The sequence below is a fragment of the Sarcophilus harrisii genome, chromosome 3 (genome assembly GCF_902635505.1).
Source record: "Sarcophilus harrisii chromosome 3, mSarHar1.11, whole genome shotgun sequence".
Taxonomy (NCBI): domain Eukaryota; kingdom Metazoa; phylum Chordata; class Mammalia; order Dasyuromorphia; family Dasyuridae; genus Sarcophilus; species Sarcophilus harrisii.
In genome coordinates, this window is record NC_045428.1 from 43,232,119 (window position 1) to 43,249,974 (window position 17,856).

Here is a 17,856-nt window from a genome sequence, read left to right on the forward strand (position 1 = left end):
AAAGAGTGTCAGTCATTTAATTCCATCTCAGTCCTGTTCCCCCTCCGCTTCCTTCTTCTCCGTATGAAACTGAAATGACAAGATCTAAAACTTCACACTTGGGGGGGCTAATCAAGTGGAAACTTGTAATCCCAGGAAGCATTTACAGTGTCAAAAGTGCTCTGATTTTGTTTTCCTGCTGTTATGGGGATGTAATGAGCAGCCGTGTCTTTCTGGAGCCATTTTTGACAGGTTTGAATGAAGTTGAATGTGTGAAAAATGAGGCTCACCCATGATTCAGACTTGAGACATCAGACAGCCATCTCTGCTCCTTCTTTATTTTTTTTTTTAATAAGTTATTTTTTAATTTTTAAAAATACATGTAGAGATAGTTTTCAACCTTGCCCCTTGCAAAACTTTATGTTCCATATCCCCTCTCCCTCCATCCCCTAGACAGCACGTAATCCAATATATGTTAAATATGTGCAATTCTTCTAAACATATTTTCACATTTATCATACTGCATAAGAAAGATCAGATCAAAAAGGGAGAAAATGAGAAAAAACAACAAAAGTGAAAATACTATGTTGTGATCCACACTCAGTCCCATAATCCTTTCTCTGGATGCAGATGGCTCTCTCCATTACAAGTCTATTGGAATTTCTGCCCCTTATTTCTGATCTCCCATTTATGGTTATGTGGGAATATTCCATTTTAGAATTTTATTTTTTATAGTCATAATATTTTCTGCACTGTTTTAGACTGGGGTGCCTTTCCCAATATGGAGGAACTGTGAGGGAAGCCCAAATCCTATCATTCACGCAATGCCTGAGCTCTCCCTTTTCTGTCCAAACTCATTTTGGCGACTGAGCTTGTGCGATGAGAGTTCCCAAATCAGGGAAATTCCAGGAACTCTGACAATGGCTTTCTGGACTCCTTTGGCAGAAAGTTAAAAAGAGATTTACATCAGGACGTTGTGTAAAGAAGGTGAATAATTTAGCGTCCTGCGACGTATGAAGTCTTTTAAAGTTTTTTTGGCAGGGACTGCGCATTCTCCACAAAGGAAGAACCACTTCGAGACTCAGGATTTCAAAATATTGCCTTTATTTTTTCATTTGTTTCCACTTACCCCACCCTTGTTAATTAAAACAATGCAGCATCCCATTTTTCGGATCTTTTCCTCCAACGCTCGTACTGACAGCACAGGACCCTCTGAAAAACTTATTATCATTGGGTTCCCTTTGAAGTCCGTGCCAAAGCTCACATGAGCCAGGCAGCAGGAGGCACTTCTCTAGCCAAAGACATCGCAAGGGCTGCTGGGACCCCAATCCAGGATCCCTGGTCACGACAGGCTGCTTGACTTTCAACTGCAGTTTATTTTCTCCCCTCCTTTATTTACTTATTCCACAGGAAGACTCACCAGCAAGTTGGAAGAGCAGAAGGGTTGAGGTTTTAATCCTGAGACAACCTCTATTTTGTTATTGGGATTTAGCGTCCACCCCTGTCCCCTTACTTCCTCTTTCCCCCACCATCCCCAACCCTGAGCTAACAGGAATGCCCTTTAAGAAAACAATCAGCCACATCATTAACCACCTCCAGGAAAGGTGTAGTAAACTAGACAGACTTTAATGGTTTGCCTATTACCCCCCCCCTTAAAAGGGATGTTTGGGTTTATCCATTGCTAGAGTCTGAGACATGGTGCTCTCCACTTTTAGCTTGGAAAAAAAGAGCAAGAAGTTCAACAAGGCGGCATTATGGAGAAACTAGGCAGCTTTCCAAAATCTTGTGAATCTCTATTGTGACTTCCCTGGACAGCAGAGTGCAAAGAGCGATGGCTTTGGAGTCTGACAGCCTGGATTCAAATTCTGGTTGTCGCTTACTCTACCAAGGAGAAATGGGGGAGGAGGGGAGAGGCAAGTCACTGGACCTCAGTTTCTTCATTTGCCAAAAAAAAGGGGATTTGGAGTAGTTAATATTAAAAGCCTCTTCCTGCTTTAAATATATAGTCTTATGGCCATAATCAGAGAACTGTATCCTGCTAGAATTAGGACTAATGAGTGGCCATTTAGTTCAGTCTTGCCTCCCAACCCAGGAATTACTTTTCCCAATAAATTGCTCTTTTAGCACCCAACCTTGTGTGCCTCAGCTTCCTAGATTCCTTCAAAGTTAAGCTGAAACACTTCCATTTTCCTGATCTGTCCAGTTTTTAGTCCCCCACCTGGCTCACCCATGACCTCGTTTTTAATCCTGCAAGGACCAATATGTGACCATACTGTTCTTTGGACAAACTTCTGGAAAGCAAGAACTACTTGCATTTGTTTTTTCAGCACCTGGCACATAGTAGGTACTTAATGATGATTGATGGATCAGGGTAGTCACAGTTCTTTTTTTTTTTTTTTTTTTTAATATATAATCACACTATGTTCCTTTATTTTTTTTTTCTATTTTTTTTTTATTTTATTTTTTTTTATTTAATAGCCTTTTATTTACAGGATATATACATGGGTAACTTTACAGCATTAACAATTGCCAAACCTCTTGTTCCAATTTTTCACCTCTTACCCCCCCCCCCCCAGATGGCAGGATGACCAGTAGATGTTAAATATATTAAAATATAAATTAGATACACAATAAGTATACCTGACCAAAACGTTATTTTGCTGTAGAAAAAGAATCAGACTCTGAAATATTGTACAATTAGCTTGTGAAGGAAATCAAAAATGCAGGTGAGTCACAGTTCTTCCAGCAATTCCTCAGGCATATAATTCCATATGCCCAAGCAAGCAAGCAATCAACATTTCTTAAGTATTTACTAAGTGCCAGGAACTGTGCTGAGCCTTGAGGATACAAAAAGAGCAAAGAGACAGTCCCTGCCTTGATGAAACTTATACTCGAACAGAGAAAAGAACAAAGGTTCTTAACTAGAGGTTTTCTCTGAATTAAAAAAAAAAAATTATTGGCACTAAGTCTTTGATGGTATCTTATATTTTATTTTATCCAGTTTTAAAAATCTCATTCTGGAAAGGAGTCCATAGGCTCCACCAAAGGTAATCTATGACAAACAAAAATGTCAGAACACCTGCTCTAGAATTTGTCGATATCCATTCTGAAATGTAGTAGCCAGAATTGGACACCACATTCTAGATATGTTCTGATAGCAGAATTCAGGAAGACTGTGACCTCCTTTGTTCTGGAAGCTATGTTTCTATTAATGTAGTTTGAGATTCTATTTTTGAGGGATTAATCCCCTCCTCTGGCTCACTAAAATGTATTTAAATAAAAAGAAGCCTGTATGTCAAAGTTAAGTATAAATTATTCAAAATTTATCCAGATTGTGCAACTGACCAAAAAGTTTGGAATTTTTTGGTAAGGATTAAAGGAATATTGAGAATACATAAGCCAGGGAAGGAAAAATGTTATTGTAGCTTATACTGCGAAGCTAAAGTTTATGGGCTTGTTGAACTGGAAAGAGCACTGAGTTTGGGGAACAGGAGATGTGCAGTCTAGTTTCAGCTTTGCCACTGACTCTAGTATAAAAGGAAGACATTGGACTTTGATCTCTAAGCCCTTGTCCAGTCTAGTGTTCTATGACCAGTTGTGCAATTGCAAAAATCATTTCACTTCTCTGGACCTCAATTTATTCATCTATAAAATGAGAAGATTAACTTGGATGATGTGTAAGCCTCCTTGAGTTGAAATTACTGTTTATTCCACAGTGTCAGAGTTGGGTCTTTTTCCTTCTTTTTTGTGGGGAAGGATTGGGGGACAGTCAGTGTGATATGAGAGAAAGAAACTAGGAGTAAGGAGAGCTCTTAGTTCAAATCTTGTCTCTGATGCTTATTAGTTAAGTGACCATGTGGCAAGTTATTTAAAGTCTCCCTACCTCAGTTTTCTTATCTAGGTGGCACTGGGCATGGAATCAAGAAGACTCATGTTCATGAGTTCAAATCTGGCCCCAGATACATACGAGCTATGTGACCCTGGACAAGTCACCTAACCCTGTTTGCCTCAGTTTCCCCATCAATAAAGTGAGCTGAAAAAGAAAATGGCAAGCCACTCCAATATCTCCAATAGCCAAGAAAACCTCAAAAGGGATGACGAAGAGTCAGACACTGCTGAAATGACTGAATAATAATCTCAAAACCATAGAGTGGTTATGAGGACTAAATTAGATAATGTATATAGAACATTGTAAATGTTAATTATTGTGTTAATACAGTTCATTTGAGAAAGAGCAGAAGTCATTATACCTATAAATGAAATGGTGAAAAGGGAAATTTCTTTTTGGCATTTCTTTTTCATTTTTCAATTTATGAGGAGATAAGATTTTAAGTCGAGTGACATTTCTGAGTAAAGCAGAATAGTAAAGACCAAAATCTGGAAAATGAGTTAGAATTCCTTCTATCATATTTTCAGAGAGGATTATTCCGTAACAAGCAACTATGTTTTGAAAGTAGACAAGTTGCTGAATTCCCAAAGTGAGTATCATGGAGTTAAACAGTTGAGAAGTTGAATAGAAAACCTGTTGCTATTACTGAATTTCAGACCTGACCAGGCAGCCAATTTTACTACCAGAGAGTGTCAAGAGCTAGAAAGGACCTTTGAGACCATTTAGCTTAATGCCTTCAGCTGGCGCACAATATGACTAAGCATTGAGGAATACAATTACGCTGGGGGCAAGAAAGGAAAAGAGGCAGCATTTTCTTCTGAAAATTCATTTAAAAGCCTTGTTAAATACAGTTTTCTTTAGGATGTAGGTGTTGAAATGCCCTTAAAAATAATCAGCTCAAAACCATTTTTTGAGATGAGAAAATTGAGGCCTAGAAATGAGAAATGACTTTCCCAAGTTCACTTAACTTCTGAAAGTTACAATTGGGTAATCTGCCATTATGTTCAGGTTCTTTGAAAATGGATTTAATTTGATTATCAAAATTCTACTAATGGAAAATGGTCACTAGAATTGGGCAGCATTTTCATAAATATAGGTATGCCTTCCCACTGTTCAGCTCACAACCAATCCATGACTTCTTAATTTGTGTAAGCTTTGTCCATGTCTTCCTATAAATCAGTGGAACACAATCTACAAATTGTGCTGCCAGCTTTCTTGTAGTTCTTTTAATATTCTATGAAAATTCATGCCCCATTTTAATGGTTTGCCTATTACCATATACCAAGAGTGAAAGACATTGTCAGATAACCTCTATCTGGTTGTACATTTCCTTGATAAGAAATTGTTTGCCTTGGAAGCCTCTCCCTGTCTCATTCAGGATTTTGTATCACTGGAAAAAATATTGATTAAAAGAAATAATGGAGCAGCTAGGGTTGTTGAGAGATTCCCCAAACCACTCTCCTTCTCTTATTCAATTTTGGACCCTTTTGATACCTGTACACAAATTGAAATTGAAATTATTTAGAGAGAGAATTACTAAATTTTAAAACTATATCTTGGAAAATTGTGAACATTTCATTAGTAAGAGTTAAACTTTTGTCTATAATTCAAGTTATTAGGTAATAAGAATTGATGTCATAGGCTATGTCCCATTCTTTTACAGAAGCAATAATCATAGCTAACATGGAAATGACCCTTGTTGAGAAAACCTAATCTAATTGGGATTTCACAACAATTGTGAAGTAGGTATTTCAAATATTGGTACTTCCATTTTACAGACCACTTGGTGTCCAGAAAAAGTTTAATGCTCCCACAGCTATTATGTGCCAGAGTTAGGATTGCGTCTAGGTCATCCATTTCTCTTGAGTCTAGCCCTCTGTTTCTTAGAGACTGGTTGGAAGCTGCTAAAGGCCATCTATTCTCAATGTGGTGAATATAATGGGTGAATTTAATTTGAATACCAACCCAAGTGTACGCAGAGGGGCTCTCCTCCAACGTGAGCCCCTTCCATGAGCTATAAGTGATCCCTGAAGACACAAACACTGAGTTCCAGAACTTTTTTTTACATGTTGTCAGCATCATTGTCGATCAACAAACATTTATTCATTATTTGTTGTATGTTAGGTACTGTGTTAAGGACTGGGAAAGTGGAAAAAAAGGCAAAAGCTCGCAAAAAGTAAAAAAAAAAAAAGTCATATTCTAGGAGATGGCATGTGACTAAGTAGGGTACAAACCAAGTCTATCCAGAGTTGATGGAAGATAATATCAGAAGGCAGCTAAGTGGGATGGTAGATAGAGCACTGGGCTTGGAAACGGGAAGACTCATCTTCATCAGTTCAAATTTGGCCTCAGATAATTACTATCTATGTAATTCTGGGCAATTTGCCTCAGTTTGCCTCAGCTGTAAAAATCAGCTAGAGAAGGAAATGGCAGATCATTCCAGTGTCTTTGCCAAGAAAACCCCAAATGGGTTTGCAACTTGTGAAGCCACTGGGAGCTAAAGGGACCAAGAAAGGCCCTCTGCTGAAAGCGGGGTTTGTGTTGAGACTTGAAGGAAGTCAGAAGGGAGACCATTCCAGGCTTAGAGGAAAAATCACTTTAAAACAGAGATAGGGGTATCCTGTGTGAGGAGCAACAAGTATGATAGCATAACAGGAAAGGCTCTTGTCCTTGGCAGACTGCCTACTGATGGACATGACCCTGGAGAAATAAGTTTAATATTCTTTGGAATAATTAAGCCTATTATCTTTTTTTTTTTTTAACAAAAGCTTTTTATTTTCAAAATACATGCAAAGATAGTTTTCAACATTCACCCTCGTAAAACCTTGTGTTCCAAATTTTTCTCCCCTCCCTTCTCCCCTAGATGGCAAATAATCCAACACAGGTTCAACATATACAATTCTTCTCAACATATTTCCACATTACAGTTCCCATTTTTGTAGAAAAATGTCGATCTTTTTAGTTTATAGTCACATCACCACTCTGAAAAGCTACATGATAAGGAATTAGTAGAAAATGAAGGCTCAGTGAATGCATTTGGCAAACCCAGTCCTTTGGATTCCATTTGGAATAAGCCATTTGGTTCAAAACCCAGGAGTTGCAGACAAACAGGAAATGTAAACACCAAGGAGGAATGAGGAATACTGCTACAAATGCTTTCTCTCTTAGTTAATTCAGGTCAGAATTTGGGACAGATTAAAAACAACTTCCCAGAAAGTTGTCTAGTGTTGTGATGCTGAAAAAATGTCTGTGGTGAACAGAACTTTACCAGCTTGGATTGACTAGCTAAGCCAGTAATTAGCGCAGTGCCTGGCACATAGTAGGTACTTATTAAGTGCTTACTAATTGATAGACCAGCTCAACTGTTTCTTTGGGATAATTGTTGCTAGGGAAAGTTTCTTCCCTACTTTAGTGGATAATTTTGGACAATCCTTGAAAGCAGACATTCTATATTAATAAAGGGAGCCCTCTACGGGCCAAATGTAGTATTCTCTTCAAGGAGAATGTCCTTAAGGGTAAAGTCTATTTGGAAATCCCATTCGAGCAGATAATTGCTCAAAACCAAATATCTTCAAAATCAAAACATAATCTAATGGGAACATTCTGATTAAGTGTAGAGAACAGAGAGCTCTGCCAGTTGATCCAGAACATGGACTCTCTGAATCTTATATCAGGATGTGATATAATGTGAATGGATGGGAATGGATGAGCAAATGAATGAATGAAAAAACATTTATTAAGCATGTGTCAACAATTATGTAAGTACTGAGAGATAAATTTAAAAATATAACTCCTGCCCTCAAGGAGCTTACATAATAATAAGGAAAGCATTTATAAGGGAGAATAATGGCCAGGGAGGGGTGATTTGGATTGGGGAATCAAAGGGTTGTTGAGTGTGGAACCAAAGGGTATGGCTTGATAGGTACTTTCCATTGTACTATTGATTGATTATTTTTCCCAAAGATGGAAGGAATGGGAGGTGGAGAGGAATTTGGGGCTGGTGAAAGGGTCATGAAGATGACATTAGATTAATAGCTTAGGGTTTGGTAAATTATAGAGACCTCTCACCAGTCAAAGTATAGAACCCTGAGCAGGAGCAGGAGAACTGAGTTGGAGGCAGGAGGCACAACATGAAAATGAATGAATAGAATCACGTCTCTTCTTTCCTCCTCTGTACACCTGCCAAGTAGCATGTTTTACAAAGTCATAGACCTAGACATTTTAGGGAATCGGGCTGAGTTAGACCAGCCTCATAGCACAGGATGAAAGTTACTTTTTTTTGGTCTTTCTTTTACACTGTAAATACCAAGCGAGGTCAGTGACCGTTCCTTTGTTCCTTCTTATTTCTTCCCCACACCTAACATGGTGCCCTACATGGATGGGACAGAATGGGACCCGTGATATCTTCAGTATAGGGAATTCCCAATGAAGAAGCTTCCTTTACTGATACTATTTCTACCTCTGCTTGGGGGCACAGAGAAGTTTAAATGATTTGTTCATGTTCACATAGCCAATATGCATCTGAGGTGGGTTTTGAACCCAGGAACTTTTACCACTAAAGTCAGCGCTCTGTCCACTATACTACAGACCAGGTGGCTATTTAATGTCAGAGTTTTTACTTGTAATTTATTTCATTCTCCATAGATATAGATCACAAACCAGAATTTAGATCTTTTGAATCTTTCAGTTATTTGGATTCTGAATAAATGGTAATTTTCTCTAGTACTTTTCTGCTTAATTTCTAGATATCCCTAACTCATCAGTTTTTATTTAGAAAAATCAGTGTCTGAAAGTCTCAATTAGTCAGTTTGCTCACAAGAATGGTAAAAAGAACTTTGTTAGAGAGAGAAGTCATTTATAGCAAGTGATTTTAATGTACCCTGGCTATACAGAAACCTCTCTCTAATAAGAACATTGTCATTTTGGTACATATCATTTGTGGTACAACCATATTTGACCACTACATGAGACAGTCTTAAAATAGGCTGACTTTCAGCTATAATAATAATGATTTCAGGATGTAAGGTAGTATTGATAGAGGAAAATCAACAAACAAGAAAGATAAAAATAGGCTGTCACATGCTGGTTTTTGGTAAAAAGAATAAACCAATATTTTCCTTTGTTCACTAGAAAAATTCATGTTTATAGTATTCTTTTGACTTTTCGATGCTAGGTGGCACAAGATAGAGTGTTGGAACCAGTCAGAGAGACAATTTCAAAACTGGCCTTGGGTACTTATTAGCTGTGCACTTCTGGACGAGTCATTTAGCTTCTGCCTACCTATGTTTTCTCATCTGTAAAATGGGAGTAATAATAGCATCTACCTGCCAGGGTTGTGTGGAAAAAAGGAGATATTCATACAACTCTTTATAATCATAAAATACTTTACAAATGCTGCTTCTGCTTCTACTGCTACTACAACTACTCCTACAATTAAAGAATTTGCACATAATCACATGATTTTAATGTTCTTTTACTTTTGTTTAAATGGTAGCATGGCATTTCAGAACTAGAATGGATTTGAGGTTGTCAAGGCAAACCCTCTATTTTTATGGATGAGGGAACTGAAGGGTTAAACAGCTTGTCCAAGGTAGACCTGGAACCATAACCCATATTGTCTATTTCTTAGTTTATCACTCTTATTGTCCCTGTGTGGCATATGATATTTCCTGGAATACAGAACCTTTCTTTGGCTTCTGTAACTCTTCAAAAGAAAACAGTATAGTTCAATGGTGCTGCTTTTATGGTGGTTATTCATGGTCTCCAGAAACTTTCCCCAAAAGTGTAACAGGAAGAAGAACTCTCAGCTGGATCTTTATCATGCTCATTCAATCTAAAAATAAGTCATTGATTTTTTGGGGGGTGGGGTGGGTGGATAATGTGATTATAGTGTTCTGATATAACCATTAGGGTTATTCAGTCATGACATAAAGTTTTTTACTGGCCTGGAAATAACATGGACAAAAAGGAGATTAATAGCTTTCAATCTGATCCAATCTAATCCAGTTGTCATGTACCTACTATCTGCTGGAGATGGAGATATAAGAAAAAATAATCATTTTTGTCTTCAAGGAATTATGCTCAGCTACTTACCACAGAACTCTGATTTGGATTTGACTTTGAGAAATGGCAAAAATTAAAAGGAAATCAAAGCAGTTGGGTACATTGGGGCAGAAGTCCAGCCACTGCTGCCTGAGTGACTATGGATGAGTGACTTAGACCTGAGGTTGTATCTAGGGTACGTTTAAGGAAGGGTTGTTAAGAAGTAATGCTGATGATTATGAATCCTGAATCAAGAGAAAGAAACAGCTTTGTCTCCATTAGGTTGGAACCCCTTTTCATTTACGTGGTCCTTTTTTGCAGAGAATATGGCTAACTCATTCCTTATTGTCTTTCACCTTTGTGCAGGAAGCTGCTCTATGTCGACAACTTCCCATGGAATCAGAGACAATGGCCACTGTTCAGGCTGCTGGGAACACACCTGCCATGGCCCAGGAAATCAGACCAATAACAAATAACAGTTCAGATCCTTTTCTCAATGGGTAAAGTCTCTCTCTCTCTCTCTCTCTCTCTCTTTTTTTTTTTTTTTTTTTTTTTTTTTTGAGCCTACTTGGTTGGGGAGAAGGGAAGCTCACTTTATGTTAGCTTTCACATTCTTATTGGTTACAGGAAGAGAACAAATGGTCTGAACTTCCATCATAAGGTCAAGACCATGAGAATGGAGAATTTCTTACATTTTCAGTGCAAGGAATGTTGCCATGTATTTGTTGTATTTTCATGTGAACATGCTATATTCTTTCCTCCTTTTCCTTATGCCCACAAAATATAAACTGAGATTAGGAACTTTTTTTTTTTTTTTTTGTATTTCCAGTGCCTGTCACAGAGTATATATAATTGATTTTTAAAATGTAATCACAACCATGCCATTGAATAATGCTCGTAACTAAGAAGGCCACAGCATATTATATCGCATACAAACTATAAGACTACTGGGAAAGGATGAACGAGAAGGACAGAGTTGAAAGAAAAGTTGGTCATTTAAAAAATATCTGTCTATTGACTAGTAGATCCTGCAAATCTCTTACAACTTTTGAGATTCTGCATCCTTTTTCAGTTACAAACATAGGCCACATTTGACCTATTTATCATTTAATTTTTTTTGCCTCCTTTTACCAGATTATTAACTTTTATAGAGAATTTGTGTTATTTTTTTTAAAATTCAAAACAGCAAAAGCTGACAAAGTAAGAACACTTTAAAAACTCAAGTTATATTTAAATGAAAAGGAATTAATTTGTGCATAAAATAGATCAATAATTAGTATAAATGACTAATTTTTCTTTTCATCTTGATAAAGACTCTTATAAATTTGCTTATTGAACATTGCTTATTTGATATTATAAATTGGGGAATGTCATTTTGAACTGGGTTCAGTTCAAAGCGGGGCAGAGTGATATTGGTCTGGTTCCTAAAGCTTCCATTTTGGTTTTTTGTCCACCCATATTGGGCTCTGAAATTCTTTTTAGGGGGAATGACACTGAGGAGTTTCCCATGTTTTAATTTGTAGTGGACCGTACCATTCCAGGGAGCAGAGCACAGACAGTGGCCTAGGCTTAGGTTGCTACAGCATCCCAACAACTCCTGAAGATTTCCTCGGCAACGTAGACGAGATGGACACAGGTAGGAAGGAGAAAATGGTTATTTAAAGGCTTTTAACTATTGAGTTCATGGTTAGTTTTGGATATTTTCAAGTTTCCATGTTATGCTTTTTCATATGTTTGTGACGTGTGCTTCTAAGATAGGGATGGATTATGAAACATACCTTACCAATGTTTGTTAGTACAAACATAAGAAAATTAAAAAAGCAACAAGTGATAGCTTAATAATATAGATGCATCAAGTCATGAATTTATTTCTATTATAGAATACCTATTACATAGATATATATATATATTATATGCTGATATAATATGAACCTATTATAGGTATCATTTTGATTCCCATACTGCCAAGTGAGCTCTGGATGAAATGAACTTTACTCAGTGCCTCAGATTTCAGTCTTAGAAGGGATGGACAGAGGCTTGGGTGACAGAATAACTAGATCCACCTTCTACCAGTGCCTATCACAGAGTATATATAATTGATTTGTAAAATGCAATCATAATCATGCAGAAGTGGCAGGGGGAAAATGAGAGAGGGGTGATGAATGGGGAAGAGAGGAAGAAAGCAAAAGTAGTGATACCAGTAGTTACAGCCCTCAAAGATCCTCAGAGATTAAGAAAACAATGACAACTGGGACGTTAATGTGTGTACCTGAGAACCTTGCCACATTTTTTCACTTTCGAAAAAGTGTTGAGTAGACTTGTTATAATGGGAGCTTCCTTTCAATGACCTTCCTCTCAATCCTAATTTTAAACAAAATCAACAGAAAATTTTATTACAATAATATGGGAAATGGCCAAATATAGCTGAGATACCTGCATTCCATCTTGTTAAGGATGATGTTCCAGGAAAATTTTTGTTTTCTTTTGTCAATACTGAGAGAAAAAGATGAGTAGCCTGGAGAGATCAGATGCAGGGTTGATACCCATTGGTATTTATTCTGTCATACTCTTGTGTTGTCTCCTGGTCTGTCTATCCATTTAGGCCTTTGTCTCCTGAGAGATATTTCACACAAAATTGATATAACACACTCTGGAACTCTTGTGCATGACACTCATAGTCTGATTTTAGTGTGATGCAGTATTTAATATTTACTCCATTAATAGAGGGAGTTAGTTTATTAAGCAATCATTTAATAAACATTTACTAGTTCTAGACATTTTGCTGGGAACATGAAGACAAGATCGTGGATTGAGAACTGGAAAGTTATTCTAGCACCTGTTTTATAAATGAGGAAACTGAGGGCCAGATATGTTCAATGGATCACCCATTTTCATATAGATTGATAGGGATAGAGTCAAGGTTTGAACCCAGAAGCTCTGGGCTTCTAGCACCTTTAAGAAGCTTAGCTTTTTTTTTTTTTTTTGGGGGGGGGGAACTGATAGTATTGATTCATGTAGCTCTTATTCATTTTCTTTTTTTGAGCCTCCCAACAAGCATGTGAGGTAGTTACTCTGAATTTTTATTATGCCCATTTTAAAGTAAGGAAATTGAGATTTGCCCAAGGCTGCACAGTCAGGAAGTATTAGAGTTAAGATTAGAATACAGGTCTTATTGACTCCAAGTCTTGAGTTCTGTGCCATGATAAAAAGGTGGCAGTCAATATAGCTCTAGTGAAAAGTGGACTTAGGTGTTTCTTAAGTTTTTTCTTTGGTGATTTTTGCTGCTTTGTTGACAATTTGTTGACAATTTCTCCTAGGGGAAAATGTAGGACAGACACCGATGGCCCTAAATGCCCAGCAGACCCGTTTCCCCGATTTCCTTGACTGTCTTCCTGGAACAAATGTCGATCTTGGGACTTTGGAGTCGGACGACCTGATCCCGATATTCAACGATGTGGAGTCGGTCCTTAACAAAAGTGAGCCCTTCCTGACCTGGCTGTAATCTGAGCTCCTGGCTTTGGCCCCACATCCTCCATTTGCTTTTCCTCTTTGGAAAAGAGGTGGAGCCCAGAAAGTACTCAAGATTTCCAACAACTCTTTTACATCCATGTGGTCAATTGAAATTGTTGTCTGGATTTGATTGACAAGAACTTTAAGTCTAAATATATAAATATATATTGTCTCTTTACTTTATAACAGTATCTGTTTACTACAGCATCCTGGCTGAGATACGCCTGTAGCCCAGATTTCAGAGAGAGAGAGAGAAAGCATGCAGAATTGTTTTACCTCTTCTCTCTTTTCATTGGCCCATGAGAAGCTTGTGGTGTTAGTTTATAAACTAAGAGCTGATAAGAAAAAAACAGTTTGATGTGACAAACTTCAGCCAAGATCCCTGTACCACATTAGTCCCCAAGTGCAGGTCAGTAGCTGTATTTATGACAATAGTACCAAAAGCTTTACGAAAGTAAAAAAAATAAAACTATTTAACTTGAGCTTTCAAGAAATCACATATTGTTAGTCAAAAAGTACTGTATGGAATGCAGCGCAGCTTTGAATCCATGCTGGCTATCATAATAATTATTATTATTCTATATTTTCAGAGGCACAGACAGTACTGTTAATAGTTTATCCTCCAGTATATTACTGATAGCTTCCAAATAGTGAACAATTCCAATATCAAAAGTAGCAGATCGTCTAGTGTTTTATTCTAAAGATGTCGTAAAAGAGACCACATCGGTACTAACCATCACCACCACTAGGAAAACGAACCAGTGGAATGAAACGACATGCAATTCTGATAAAATGTAACTCAGATTTTGATGTGTATTTTTATTAAGCACTCACTGTAATTTTGTAACTGATTATAATTAGCAACAATTTTTTTTTTATATACATTTGTGGCAACTGCCACAAAGTATACTTACTTTGATTCTGGGATATTAATCCTAAATTATATCAGGGTAGAAAAGTGTGGCACAATTCACAACTTGATGATGAATGCCCAGTTGCCTTTTTTAATTTTTTTTTTTTTTTGTAAGCCTTGTCGTCTTGTTGCCAAGACAATAACGAAACAGACAGTATCAATGAAACTGTAATCGGTGAAACAACCCGATCACTGAATGACCTGTAAACAAATGCCTGCTTTATGGGGAAGGGTACATGGTGGAGGCAAATGTTTCTGAATTCAGTCAAATTATTCCCTGTCTGCTAATTCTATTATCCAAACCTTTTTTTGGCTTGCTACCATTGGTATAAAAGGCGTGATATCACATATACTCAATACCTCTCATGTAATCAAGAGAAATTGCTTTTTGAGATGTTTAGGACCGAGAGTGCATAAAGTATAGCTAGCATTCAGCACCCCAAATATGCCAATGACGTCCTCAAATGTTTTAATATTTTTTGAATTGTCATTATTTATAATCTATGAATTTAATCTGTTTTTTTTTTTAATTAACAAAATGCATTACTTTTTAAAGGCATTATTATTAATTTCAGTCTCTGAGCTAGGATTTTCCAGATCCTAGCAAAGAAGGGAGACTGATCACTCATTTAAGTGTTTATTTGTTGAGGGTCTGTTAATTCAGATTCTTTCTTATGTATTAGAAGATACAAGAAATAGAGACTCTTTTATCTTGTTGGGAAGAAAGCAGGTGAAAAGGTCAGAGTTCAAGTAGCAATGAGATGGAAACATATGGAAAGGTTGAAAATTAGGAAGTGGATAGGGATAGACATGTAATCGTACCCCAGAGTTGAGAAGAGCTTCATGTGATAGATACCCAAATAGAAGGTGTCAACAGAATTTTATGAAAATGGTTTTCTATGATAATTTTTATACCAAAAGATTTTTCCATTATATTTAAAAAAAAAAAAAACTACTTTGGTGCACTTTACATTGGAGAGAAAGACAAAAGAAGAAATGAGAAGGATGAGGTTGAAACTACTGTTACTTCCAAAACAAAAAAACTTTTTTTTCTAAATAAATAGTTGTTGTTTTTTTTTTTTTTCTTTTTGGCTCCCTCCCTTTCCCTGAATGTTTGTCTGATGATCCTCCCCTCCACACACATACCTTTTTAATCTCTCTTTTTCCCTTTCCCATTTTCTTCCACTCTCTGCCCCACTTTTTCCTTCTCACACCCAAGATAGGTGGGTGTTTGTGTGTGTGGAGGTGAAGGGGGGTGAAGAGAGCATCGTGGGAATGTTTCTTTCCCCACCAGATTGAAGGGAGCACTGATTTTTTTTCCTCTTTTGCTAGAAATAATTGCAAAAAAGAGGGGAACAATCTTTTTGAACGAACAAGGGACCTAACAAGGCTAAGCAGTGTTACTGTATTTTTTTTTAAGTTTTTTTTTTCTTTAAGACTTGTTTTCAGGTTAACAAATTAAATCTGAAAAAGCTATCCCTCATTGTCTTTTTTTTTTTTTTTAAATACATGATTAGCACATTGGGGATTTATAGCGTCTATTTTCAGAAACGAATTCTCTAGTATATTATAGTTCTAATTACTAAATATTAGGTGAATTTTTCTTTTATTTTTTAGAGAAAGTAGTTGAGCATTTATTATTAAGGAAATTGCATTTCCCCCCAGAATAAAGTAAAGCATTGAATACTGTGTTATCACTTGAATAAAGACAAATAGAGTTTTTTTAATGGCATATAAAACATTGTTTCAAAAAGAAAAAAAAAAAGATAAGATGAAAGAAAGAAGGAAGGAAGGAACAAAAGAAGGAAAGGAGGGAGGAAGGGAAGAAGGAAAAAAAGAAGGAAGGAAGGAAGAAAAAAATAGAAAACTTGAAGCAGTAACAGCTCTTACATAGTTTCAGATAACTATCATCATAGACATCCCGCCAAATTAAATAGAAGGTGCTATCTTACAAGTTTTTGTTAGGTTTTTAAAACAACTGCCAGGATGTCAGTTCTTTTTAGTTTGAAATGACAGTGATGAGATAGAAGAAAATCCGCATTGCTGCCAATTACTTTTGGCTTGGGGAAGATATATTTTAAAGATATTCCTTCCCATGATTTTTCTGACTTAAAAGATATTTGAATTGAATTCTTACACAAAACTTTTATGCTTTTATTTCCACCGATGCAGTGATTTTTAGACAGTGTCTTACTGCATTATTCAAAGATGTGAAATGCTTTTTTTTTTTTTTTAAACCAGTTTTCATGGTGTACAGGAAGTATACAGAGTGACTATGCCAAAGTGCCTGGGCACACAGTTGACCTTTGCCAGGCAGGACAGTTCTACATCAGTGTTGGTGACATGGAACACTAGGAAAGTTGTCTATTGTAGCTTTTATTCTGGCAACACTCTCAGAATGTAGTTCTCAGAAGAAGCACGACTCAATGACACAATGCTGTTTGTAAGACATCGTACATTAATTTTAAATGGGAAAAATGGGTGATTGAAAAAAGATTGCTTCCTAATACACTACATCCATTTATGTTCTAGTGCCTTAATTTTTTAATTTACTTCTACATTTTTGTTATATGACATATGTGTGAGTGTTTATTTTTAATTTAGATGGCTATGTCAGATCAAACTGTTGTACCCAGAGTTTGGTACTGGTTTTTTTTTTTTCTCTGATCCTGTACAAAAAAATAAATATAATTAAATTTCAGCTGGTGGTCTTTGCTTTTTTTGGTCTTTTCACTGGAAAGCTTTAGGTTTTAGTGAAGAATGGATTATATAACACTTTTCTGGAAGAAAAGAAAATTCTGTACCCATTTTCTTCAACTGCCTGCTTAGAGTTTAGGAGCATATACATTGGTTTTTAGAATTCTAGTTTTCATTTTATTTTAAATTTTTGAGAAGAATGTATATTACCATATCACTGTCCCTAATGTATTTTATAGAGATGCAGGGTTTGCTTATTACATCAAATTCATCAAGAGCCATCCTTTCAAAACTGCCTATTGACCTCTTTTTCTTCCAGTATCAGGGTCAGTATTTTGGCTCTGTTCTTTCATTACCAAGTCAGGATGAATAATACTTCAAATATTCACATTTAATACTGTTCCACCACAGCAAATTTCCTTGTTTTTCTTTTTCGGTTCTGCCGGCTCATGACCCCCCCATCTTTATGGCTGCTGGATGACAGAACTTCAAAGCTGGGAATTCAATTCAACAAACATTTAAGTGCCTGCTTTGTGTCAAACCCTATGTTAGATACTGGAGATATAAAGACGAACAGGAAACAGTGACTTCTTGGACTTTACTTTGTCCTGGGGGGAAGCTACATATAAATACATAATATTCACAAATTAAAATGCAAAATAATTTCTTTTTTTTTTTTTTTTTTTTTTTTTAAATTTAATAGCCTTTTATTTACAGGATATATACATGGGTAACTTTACAGCATTAACAATTGCCAAACCTCTTGTTCCAATTTTTCACCTCTTACCCCCCCCCACCCCCTCCCCTAAATGGCAGGATGACCAGT

General features: G+C 36.6%; 1 protein-coding gene across 1 annotated transcript in view; it reads left to right on the forward strand.

Moving 5' to 3' along the window:
- Positions 1 to 16,795, forward strand: part of WWTR1 (WW domain containing transcription regulator 1) — a 158,569-nt gene extending 141,774 nt beyond the window's left edge. Inside the window, exons 4-6 of the mRNA XM_031957784.1 lie at positions 10,277 to 10,410; positions 11,434 to 11,546; positions 13,228 to 16,795. Of these exons, the coding sequence (XP_031813644.1) occupies positions 10,277 to 10,410; positions 11,434 to 11,546; positions 13,228 to 13,412 (432 nt within the window). The 3' untranslated portion in view covers positions 13,413 to 16,795. The remainder of the gene's footprint in view (positions 1 to 10,276; positions 10,411 to 11,433; positions 11,547 to 13,227) is intronic.
- Positions 16,796 to 17,856: the final 1,061 nt, after the last annotated feature.